At 40.3% G+C, this 12153-nt stretch overlaps 1 protein-coding gene and 1 long non-coding RNA gene across 2 annotated transcripts in view; one reads left to right on the top strand and one right to left on the bottom strand.

The window, feature by feature from the left end:
- Nucleotides 1-12153, top strand: part of LOC118424220 — a 28384-nt gene that overhangs the window by 1274 nt on the left and 14957 nt on the right. The window contains exons 3-5 of the mRNA XM_035832761.1: nt 7680-7870; nt 8157-8232; nt 9150-9352. Of these exons, the coding sequence (XP_035688654.1) occupies nt 7680-7870; nt 8157-8232; nt 9150-9352 (470 nt within the window). The remainder of the gene's footprint in view (nt 1-7679; nt 7871-8156; nt 8233-9149; nt 9353-12153) is intronic.
- Nucleotides 10295-12153, bottom strand: part of LOC118424690 — a 6922-nt gene continuing 5063 nt past the window's right edge. The window contains exon 3 of the long non-coding RNA XR_004832232.1: nt 10295-11134. This is a non-coding gene — a long non-coding RNA (uncharacterized LOC118424690). The remainder of the gene's footprint in view (nt 11135-12153) is intronic.

Genomic DNA, 12153 nt, shown 5'->3' with positions numbered 1-12153 from the left:
TCTAGGTAGTCTTGAAAACAAAAAAAAAGAGTCGCCGAAGAATTCCATAATAGTGTCTTGTTTTGAAATAAAACAATGCAAAATGTATTGCAAACACATGCATAAATGATTGCATACTAAACTAGAGGAAGGGCGTTAAAATAACACATAACCAACATATGCTAGGAGGTAGATAACCAAACTAGCGCTGATCAATCGACATAAGCCAACAACATTAACGATCTGTTCCACGATTCTATCAAGATAGAAGTGATATCTGAAATAAACTAAATTTACATTACCTATGAAACAGCTACGGTGTGTATAAAGGGGGCGTCCTTTTGAAAATGTGGGCAGACAACGTACAGAACTATACAATGCAGCAAAGTAATCGTGAGATACAACTGCAAACGTCAGAATATGGCCAACTACTGTAAATGCGTTTAAGTTCGCGGGGACTCAATTTCGAGGTAGCGGGAAAATTGACTTTTCGCGGTGGTTGTAAATTTTAGACTGCAGCTTAATACCATAATAGAAAAATGTTGCGGCGGTTTTAAGTTCGCGGTGAAGTGGTCACCGCGATAGTAGAAAGGTAAGGGTACGATTTCCCGAACTGCGCTACAATTGCATCCCTCTGGTGACCTAACTCTCTGGCAAATCGGCTATCTTTATAAAACAATAAGTAGTTTATCTATATACAATTAAAGAAAAGTGGCGTACAGTTGATCTATTTCTACGTTCCGAAAAGTTTGAGAGTCTGTACATTTTGATAGGTACAAATAGTTAAAATAAATAAACCTTTTCAAGGACAGTCACACACACTACTTGTATCATGTTTTTTCTATAGACGATTAAAAATCCCAATGGTAAGTTTGCAAAATTAACTTCTCAAATTGATGAACCGAATTTTTTTGTGTGAAACGTTTGAAAATAACAAAGTTCAAAGTCAAGTTACATGTCACATAACTACTATGCTGCTGCAACTCGTTAGATATTTAAAAAATGGACCATATGTTAGCCACTTTTCAGCATTGCCAGGTGGTCTGACAGGTAGACACTATAAAGCTGTGCTGTACCTGTGATACTGGACACCAGGTGCTGTTGATCACCTGAGACAGGAAACTGTGCGGTTGTTATTCCGCTCAGGAAGAGAAGTAGCAGTCCACGAAGCATCTTGATTTGTTCTGCACCTGCTGTGTTCTATCTTGAACCTTACCTTACGGATATTTTGCTCAGCTTGATAACTATTGGATTTTTTTATTATTGACATAGCTGCGTATTGATACAGCTGGAACAAGCAAACGCGATCCCATACAAGCGATCTCTGTTTTTTTTTTAAATCGGGGTATTCGACGACTGGTGGGCAAACTAAAATTAGCAGATTAGTAATTTATATTCGAGGTAAAATGCTAAACTTAATTCCAACACAAAGGTGTACACGGATCAAATTTTCAACTGCTCCTGTCGCCTTCTTCAGGATCAATAATGATGACCGATCACTTAACTCGCGAGAGTTACAGGCACGTGATTCGCGAATACGTGACGCCATCAATTGATCAAATGTACCAGAAAGTTTGATCCGTGTATACCTTTGTGTTTAAAGAAAGTGTACTATGATAACTACCAGCACAGATGAGCCATATTATCAAATCCGCATTTCCTTATTGAAAATGACGACATAAAAATGACCTTTGGTTCTACATTACAAAATGAGGACATACGAGGGGTGATCAATAAGTTCTCGGCCTCACCAAAAAAAAATAAGCACAACTCAAATTTTATGGCACAGCTTCATAGTATAGAGCCTTTTATCAATATCCTTCAAATTTCAAATCAATTCAGTCATTACTTTACAGGCATTCGTTTTTTGCACATCAGAAGGTAAGTGGCGAGAAAAAAGTGGTGTGAATTGTGATCAGACATGTGTGGGTCAAGTTCCCCATGCCGTAAATTAACAAAAGACATTGTCGAAATGTTTGATAATGATTCTCTTCCTATTTGAAGCAAAAAGAATTGGGTGTCCGACTTCAAGCAATGCAAGTTCGATCGCACACCTCAGGTCAGGTCAATTGTCCCATTTTTTTTTCGTTCTCCCTTACCTAACATTACTGGGTGTCGCCTGCAAAGTAATGATCACAATAATTTTGAATTTTGGTACATATCTATATAAGACTACATATCTATATAAGACTTCATACTTGACATCTATGCTTTAAAATCTGAGCTGTGCTTATTATTTCTTGGTAAAGCCGAGGACTTATTGAAAACCCAACGTACATGTGTATAAAGTCTTATATAAATGTGTACCAAAATTCAAATCATTGTGATCATTACGTTGCAGGCGACACCCAGTAACGTTAGGTAAGGGAAAACGAACAAAAGGGACAATTCATCTGCAACCTGAGATTTGCGGGTCAAATTGTCTGATCACACTTCACCCTTCCTTTTCTCGCCACTCACCTTCTAATTTAGAAAAAAACGTATGCATGAAAAGTAAAGACTCCAATGATTTGAAATTTGGAGGATATTGATAAAAGGCTTTAAACTATGAAGTTGTGCCTCAAAATCTGAGTTGTGCTTATTATTTCTTGGTGAGGCCGAGAACTTATTGATCACCCCTCGTATGTTTGCATCCTGCGACAAAGCAAAACAAACTCTTGAAGCCGTAACAAGTTGCCAGGCGCCAGCGACTGTATTTCGAAAGGACGCATTTCATTAGTTTTTTTAACCTTACACTGGAGCTTGTATATCTTAACAGTAGCTGGCGTCAAACCTTTCTTTGTTTTCGTAACTATAAGTTGTGATTCAAGGTTTTTAAACTCTTCATAGCTGGTCTGCTAATTTGAATATCTATTATAATGGGAGCTCATCGACTTAAATCCTGCCAATTTTGCCCGATTTTCATGATGTCCATAGGTGACAGGCGTAACTCTCACCACCACGGTACAGCGGCTGGCATGTAATCCGCAGTAAAACTAACCTGTTATACGTTAAGTATGGAATTGTTCTGAACATCAAACTGGTTGCATTCATCGATACAAATGTGTCATTTATAAGGTTTCATACAGTCTCAGAAGTTCGTCAGTTTAAAACGATGTGACCTTGGCCGGGATGCGCAGAGAAAGGGTCAGTAATTTCAGAAAAAACACGGGGATTCAAATCAAATTCAAAATGTGTGTGTGTGTGTTTGTGTGTATGTATTTGTGTGTATGTGTGTATGTGTGTGTGTGTGTGTGTGCGCGTGTGTGTGTAGGCGCGTATGTGTGTGTGTCTGTAGGTATATACATTCTTATATTCGAAAGACAGCATACGGGCATTGCAGTTCCTGGCACCTGCCAATCACTGTTATTGGGAAAGAAAATATTCACATGACTGAGTGAAATAGTTCTCAAAATCTGCACGTCTCTCTTTGAAATGTTGAACTGAATGTAAGTTACAACAACACACATCGTTATGTTATAGCACACAGCGCTACGTTATAAACAATATTTTACCACGAATGGCAGAGATTGTCTGCGACGTCTCCAGAAAAACACAGAATTTAATAATTACACTGAGTTCTAACGCACAGACGTTTTTGATGTTTCTCCCTCCCAATAGAGATTTATTTAACTTTTTTTCAGAAAATTGGCCTGCCACTTGAAGAAAAAAAAAATCGCAATTCGCACACTTTATGCCACGTCATCCCTTCAGATAAAGGCGTCAATATGGCATTACGTCGTCAGACTAATCAAGGCATTATTTGCTATATTCATGTATTTTTCCACAGGTAATGCCCTGAACAACATTTGTTTGTACGGAACGGTCCAAATGTACGAACAAGCAGAGCCGGTCCGGTCCCCTTTCTCGAATCCTGATAGCGGCCAAACTCGCCGACCTCCGCCTCAACCCCCTCCCGTCCATCAGGGTGCCTCACGCTGTCGTATCAGCTATGGCAACGGGGCTGACAAGTCGCAAGGAGCGTCTCCTTACACGTACGAAGAAGCCGAGGAGGTGAAACGTTACGCAACGTACACGTCTGCAGGTAGCCATCATATTTTTAACTGAATTTTCTATGGTGTATTTCCGTATTTGCAATACTGGTCATGAAGAGCGGATGTATGCTATTTCAAGAATTATTAGCAAATTTAGTACCAGGTAATTTGATGACAAATAGTACAAAATTCTTAATTAAATGAACGTCCTTTCAATAGCCGTGGTCTTCTTAGATTATATTATCGCATACGAGGGATCGCTATTGTTGTTTATATCCGGGGTATTGGACGGCTGGTGCCTACCAGGACGTCAGCAGATTGGATAAAAGATTGATATTTGAATTAGCAGATCAAAATACTGGTTAAAATGTAAATCAATCATTTGCCAAGCACCAGCATTTTGCCTGCCACTGCGTCACCGTGACATCATCGTGATCGCTCATATTATAGTATTTTCACTTTCGTTACTTTATACCAAAAAATCTAATCAATCTAATTTTCCATAAGTCACTCTGGCTAAAAGCCCTCTTGTTGCCTTTTTTTTCAATATCACTTGTTACACTACGGCAACACGCGCCACGTTACAATACCGCAAAACTTGCCGCATGTAATATAATCAGCAGGGACCTGGACTATCTAAAGTCTCACTTTGGAGCTATTCTGAATATTCATGAGGGTTTAGAAATTCTAAATTGCAGCAACATAATAACAACTCCGCTCTTTTTCTACACGACGTACCAAGCTCACATGTCTATGAAAAAATATTAGGAATTGGCCATATAAAATAGAAATCGTTAAATAAAAGTGACGATTTAAGTATACATCTACGAAAACTTTCCCGTAATGTGATCACCGACTGACCTTGATATCCAATCAACCAACATGGCAACAAATATGTAGAAAGTTAAACTAAAAATTATATGATATAAGCCAAAACATCTCTTGCCTCCTGTTTTTCACCTTTGAAAAATATGATTTATAAAAAAAGTGACGAATTCAGGTGAGTAGTTTATCCTTTCATACACACAGGCGTTGATTTGGGAAAGTGTGTGCATTTTTCTATTACTGTTACCGTCCTGATGTTGTTTATCATTGGCAGATCGATTTGTTAGATAGGTGAAGAAATGATATATTAGATAGTTCTGTTGTCTGACTTAAACATTTGTACATGGACGCTAGTCTCCTATAATTTGCCAATGTATGGGTTTAATTAGAAATATATCTTTGAGACTTTCTTCTTTGTTTCCAGTTTGCACATGCTATTGGTTGTCTACTGCTGTTATCGTCCTGACTTTGTTGATAATTGGCGGATGCCTTGTCGGGTTCTTCCTGCACATAAACATCCAGGGTGATCAAAAGGTACTTATATGTCTTTGTTTGTGGTTAATTTCAAGCTACAAGTTGTTTCTTTGTTTTATTTTTCTTAAACGGCCGCGTGGCGCGTTGGTACACCCGATCCCTCGATCTCGGAAGTTAAGCAACGCGCGGTCCGGACAGTACTTGGATGGGAGTCCCCCAACCCAGGACGTCCGGATTGCTGTAGCCTCACGAAGCTTTCCACGAAATCGTCTTCCGGGAGGGACGTAAAACGGGGGTCCCGTGCTCGGGGAGGTGCCTCGACAATATTAAACAGCCTCATTACCCACACTTTGGGTACCTACTGGCTGCAAAATACACCCGATATTATTATATTATTATTATTTAATATAAATATACGCTAATGACAATGTTGTCCTAAATGCTATCTTCATTAAAAAGTTGAGATATAGTTTTGGATGTGTCAGTGTGCCTATGTTTCCGTAGTCATCATGAATTAAGAAAAATGGATTTCATATGTCAATACCAATACGTGATGGAAAGGAAAAATTTGGGGCCCCTGGTATGTGAAGTGAGCATTGCAGCAAAACTGTTTTTGTATCTTTTGACCTGGACAGATCTTCTCGTGGCACATAACATCTGACGTAAGTAAAAAGGTGCGTATTTTAGGGCCACCTAGCAGGTTACGATAGAACCACAAGGGCATTTCCGTCAAAATACTTAAAGGACGATGTCTGAACAAAGAAACCACGTACTTTCATGATATTCAGTATGCAGATAGGTCATACAAAGCTATACATGTTGAGTTCAAAATTATTCAAATCGGTCCTCCATTTTTATATTTACTGATGGAAACCTATATTTGCATTTTTTTCATTTTAGTACTCAAATGCATAATGAGTGTTTACTTTGTGGCAAATGTAACATGAACAGATCCAATCATGCACATGGGGGTTTAATTTGCATAACAATAATTATTAAATGATTGGATTGACATCATTGTTACCGGTGTATATCGATATAACAAAACATAAATTATATAGATTTGAAATCTATTTTCATAATTATAATTTTTCATGGAGATATGAGATCTCCGACCTCTGTACCTCTTATACTAACAGTATAATTAATTGTATTTTCATGTTAGTGACCGGCAAAAAAAGAGATATCAATGTTTGATAAAGTATTATGACTTTAGCAAACTCACAATGAGTGGACAAAATTATGTAATTCCCCCTTTACTTTCCCAGACTAATGGCATGTTGACCACAAAAAAAAGGTGCCCAACCAGTCAAGTGAAAAGTATTTTTTTCAGAAAAGCAACAACAAAGGAGCTACATTATATCAATTATCTGTCGTAGGGAAATCAAGTCCATGGTGAGGAGCGAGCTTTAATACTGCCATCAACGACTATCAGCTCACAAAGTGCCACAACAACGACTATCAGCCCACAAAGTGCCACAACAACGACTATCAGCCCACAAAGTGCCACATCAACGACTATCAGCTCACAGGGTACCACACTGCCATTAACGACTATCAGCTCACAAAGTGCCACATCAACGGTTATCAGCTCACAGGGTGCCACACTACCAAAAACGGCTATCAGTTCACTTGATAGTGCCACGCCACCATCAACTTCTCGCAGCTCACTTGATACACCAATGATCTCAACCGTCAAAGGTTCACAAGAAATCTGCAATCGGATGAAGAGGAAAGGTAATTTATAGATATGGGAACTGATAGACAAAAGACATCCATGATCTCCCTCCCCTAGGCTATAAATATTAGGAGACCAAGTTGAGAAGTTGAGAACAATTTTTCTCCCTCTCTTCCAACTTTCTCCCTCTTTTGTTATTCCAAACCCAGTCAATTCCAACCTCAGTCGGCATATTATTATCCTTCAGCTTCATTATGCTCATTAACTTCCTGTAACTCCTAAACGACTTATCATATGAGCACCAATCATTCTTTTGAGAAAATGCTAAATAAATAAAATTATTTTGCTTGAATCATGAACGCAAAGTTTCTCAGAAAATCTTGGATTTTGACCCATGATGCCATGGAATTAGTATAACTTATGATTTTTTTAATTATAAATGTAACTTAAAATTACATAGGATGTTAATGATATAAATAAACATATTATTTAAACAAATTAGTAAATTTGGTAAAATAAGCCTGTCAGAAAACTGTTGCCATGGCAACACAAAAATTACAAACTGAAATTTGTTCCTTAGAATTGTTGCCAACAATATTTTAGGACAAGTCACTAAGTTTCGTAGTCCTAGCATACGTCGTTCGGGAGTTATATAACGTCATAGTTGACGCAGGCACTTTTAGCCCCCTACCCACCCCTCCCCGTCTAGATAGTGTTCATGCGTAGATTACACTTATTTTTCCACACAGAATGGCCAACCGGTACCTACGGTTTACCGCGAACGAACACAGGCTGCCCTATAGCTGCAGGCGCTAGGTGGCGTACGGGTTTCCGGTACCATGACACCGAGGATAACGACTCCAACAACAAGTGGATCCCAGGCATTCATTTTGATGGCAACTTGTGCAAAAACAACATGAAACAAAAATTCTGCATGAAGGTACTGTAAATGCAGAAATGTTCGCGATGTATTTATGGCCATTTCACCGCGAATACAGTACTACAGTGCATGGTGCTGCCGCGAAAATAAAACCACCGCGAAAAGTCCTTTTTATGGCTACCGCGAAATTAAATCCCCAAGATCTTAAATGCATTTACAGTATATTGGATCTAGTATGAATATGAAAACCAATATGAAACAAAAATATTTAACAAAATAAACGTATGAATCACAAATGAAAATTTGGTGTACTTATTTTGACAAATGTAATTTTTTTTCTCTAAAGACCAAGAATGAGGAAGGCGACGGAGATTGGCCAAGTGGTAACTACTGTATCTTCAAAAAGGGCAACTGTCCGGGAGGTAAATATGTTTTTTGTCCCTAGGTGTTCGGAATAGACCGTTCCCGTCGAACATTATAAACTACGCATGTTCTGTTTTGAACTCTTCGGTCAAAGCCAGCGCAAGTAGGGCATAGCCTGCTGCCGCCGCTGTTTAGCTGATACTAAGTAATACCGGCTTCGGTTCAGCTTTTGGGCCTTAAAATGCTCTGCCTTCTTTGTTGATTACATCCACTGCTGGGTACAGTATTTTGAGATGTGGGGCGGATAAAGTTGCCGTAAAGGCATAATAATTTCAGCCACATACCCTGCTTTAGAGGGTCATCCTTCCAACCAACAGATCTAGGATAAGCAGTTTCTCTCGATCAGTTACTGTACTTAACTAGTAGGGTATGGTCTTTTCATTTGGCCAATTCTTGCACTGCTATTTTGAGTTCTATGTGTTCTATTTGTTCGATATGGAGTTCGACAGGAACGGTCTAATTTGAAAAAAATACGAAAACCTTTGCAAGCTCTAGATTCGTCATTGTTGGCGCAACTGAATATGATACGATATAAATTAGGAAGGAAAATAGAATCCCATGTATATCTGTTAACAAAGAAGCCCAAACTACCAATACTTTTCGAAGGCTTTCAGCGAAGAAAAACAATTTGCCTTACAATACGCGCATTAAGGGATATGCCCTAAATTTCCAGCCCGCTGGACTACATCTATATCCTACAGATATACTGGCGCGAATTGAAACCTTATTTTCATTGACTTTTAGACCCCAGACCAAGATCTTAACATGTTCATCCTGCCACCAACAAAGCTATGCTTTGCAGTGGATCTCCCTCCCAAAACAACAGTTATTGTACTCAGAGGGAGGTGTCTAGGTTAAATACTATCAAGTACACTATAATGGTTTGTTACGTCATATGGCGATCCTTTTTTATTAGGTTTCCAGTCTGGCTGGCTGTTTTGGGACGACGAAGATGACGACAATAAAAACAGCGTTGGAGGAGAGCTTCCTGACGGGAATTACGACAGAGACACGATGATCCGGTACTGTTGCCGTAGCGACGGGAATGTGGACACGCCCATCGTTCTGCCCAACCGCAAACCCTTCTATCTCTTCCGCTTCAAGGGTGGATGCCAACAGGTCATTTACCTTATGAGTTTTACATCGAAGTCATAGCTCTCATCTGTATAAATTTTAACGTAAATAATAAATTGGTGTAATTATATATTACATGTACGTGGTTGGAAATGCACTTGGAAGATTGCTCAGTCATAACGAATCTGCCAGTTTACATGGTTTAAAGTTACAACCGTTTGTAGAGGCTTTTAACATATAAATTACTATAATAAACACGATCCAAATCTAAAGGGGAAAATCCAATTTATTCCCTTTTTTCGTCTCGAATTTTCAAACCTCAAGATACCCAAATGTTGAAAGTGAAGCTGCTGAGTATGCTATAATTAAGCGCCATCAGCGCGGCTAAAAGCCGCCGTAGGCCATCAGCGCGGCTAAAAGCCGCCGGTCACAGCACGGTTAAAAGCCGCCGGTGCCTTCAGCGAGGTTAAAAGCCGCCGGTCACAGCGCGGCTAAAAGCCGCCCGACACAGCGCGGTTAAAAGCCGCCGGTCATAGCGCGGTTAAAAGCCGCCGTTCACAGCGCGGTTAAAAGCCGTCAGTCACAGCGCGGCTAAAAGCCGCCAGTCACAGCGCGGCTAAAAGCCGCCCATTGCAGCGCGGTTAAAAGCCGCCCATTGCAGCGTGGTTAAAAGTAACCGGTCACAGCGCGGTTAAAAGCCGCCGGTTACAGCGCGGTTAAAAACCGCCCGTTGCAGCGCGGTTAAAAGCCGCCGGTCAGAGCGCGGCTAAAAGCCGCCCGACACCGCGCGGTTAAAAGCCGCCGGACACAGCGCGGTTAAAAGCCCCCACAGCCTTGTACCTTCGGCGCGGCTAAAAGCCTCGTGTCACCAGAGCGGCTAAACGTTAATAACGGCGCTGTTCCTAGAAGCGATTCTCTGTAAAAGAATGGGAGTTAAGTGGTGCAATACCTTGTTCCTATCATCTCACAATAATCAACGGCCCGATAAAAGTTTTCAGTTTTGTATTCAACTGATAGTCTACAATGAATGTCAACATTGACAATAGTACTATTACACTGCATTAATAGCATCATGGAAAGCGGTACACTACACTGAAGAAGTCACTGTTGTACTTTCTTGGACACTGGACACGCGTATTGGGTGTATGTAGAAAGTTATATTTCACGCAGGGAGATTAAGAAATCCAAATAGAAATGCAAATATAACTTTAGAAATCCTTCCTCCTGACAACTGGAGAAAACATGTAAGTCTTTTTTTCCTAATTGTCTTACCCACATTTTTCTAACACAGGTGTACATTAAAAGAGACATAGGAATATCATTATGACCACACACCATTAGTCTTGTTTCAGTCGTCAGGCAACCGAGTTATTTTATGCTCCAATCACCAATCCAGGCAAGACGTTTCGTAGTAGAATAAGTAATGCATCATCTAATCAATTCAATCAAGCGTTCTAGGCCCTCTCTATCTCTGCCACTAGCCTCTACCAGGATCCGCGGATCGGTGGTCTAATTGTAGAAATTGGACAAATAGAGTCTATAGGACACAAGGGAAGTCAGCCGGCCAGTGGAGTATGTGTCTTATTTTGTGACAGATGTACAGCAACGATCTCCCCATACTTGACAGTGTATTCTTTGAGAGGCTTGTTCTCACTCGACTCCTTCACATACACCCCGTCGTTGTTCGGCACGTGCCATTGGAGTTTCAGGTGCTGTTTGTCCGGGTAGGTGGTGATGACCTTCACAAACCAGGGTACCATCTCTTGAGCATCGTTGGAGTCTGCCGGGCGGGACGACCATGAAGTCGTTGGTCTTGTACAGGGGCTCCTGTGAACAAAGTTTTAAAGGGCTATTAGGAAGGTGGGATGACATTTGTGTCATATGTTGGGCGACAGTCTAATAAAACATACATAGGAAATTCATGTAATTGAAAAGAAATGTTGGTTGTATTTGGTCTCTTCAGGTGAATCAGCGTGTAGCAGATATGAATCACTATTCTCCAAGCAAAGGTTCAGTCAATGAGTAGTGGCTTGAATTTTTACTTGTTGGCTCCCCATTAAAATCTCGGCCACTACAAATCCCTGCTACCCAACCTCTGCTTGGAGGATATACCACCTACTTTTTCGTGGAAGCGTGTCTGTTGTGTGGAAGTTGTGGTTGGTAATTAATCATTTTTTAATTAGCGTTCTAGGAATTGCCGACAGGGTTGGAAGGGGTCTTGAGTGAGTCACCTGATAGGTTGGAGAAAAAACAGCTAAGTTCTACTATATCAATACGTCCCCGAATGGTTGGTGCCTTTTCTCTGACATTCTAAGTTATAAAACGTTTTAAAGCTGATTTTACATTTTAGCACCTGATGCACGCAGTTTTAGTGCGTTAGTATGCTAAAGCTCAGTCACTACACTTACATCGGATCTGAGAACATGATAGTAGCGTTGCCTGAATCAATGTCAATCAACCAATCTCCAAGCAGGGAACTCCAAGCAAAGAACATAGACGATGGGAAAACATGACACTGCCTACCCCAGTGGGTACTGACGGTGTTTTGTTTTTCGTTCATCGTTTGTTGCTATTGGCAACGGTTTATGCCATGTCACCGACCGGTCTAAGGCATATCCGTCTAACTTAAGAGTATTGTAATCTTAACTTTTTGTGGGCTGACAAGGCTTTTCTAATAGGCTTCAAATGTCTACCAGCATCTTGACATCGCACAGAAAGGGACATACGCCTGGGCGTGTGTAACGGCCATTAACAGCTGATTATCACCTAATTAAATCGATTGTGAAAAACTAGTATGTGTGGATTGTCGACATGTCTGGGATTAACATCCTGATGGCCGGTACTCT

The sequence above is a fragment of the Branchiostoma floridae genome, chromosome 10 (genome assembly GCF_000003815.2).
Source record: "Branchiostoma floridae strain S238N-H82 chromosome 10, Bfl_VNyyK, whole genome shotgun sequence".
Taxonomy (NCBI): domain Eukaryota; kingdom Metazoa; phylum Chordata; class Leptocardii; order Amphioxiformes; family Branchiostomatidae; genus Branchiostoma; species Branchiostoma floridae.
The sequence above is the reverse complement of the archived record's forward strand: the minus strand, read 5'-3'. Positions and strand labels throughout refer to the sequence as shown.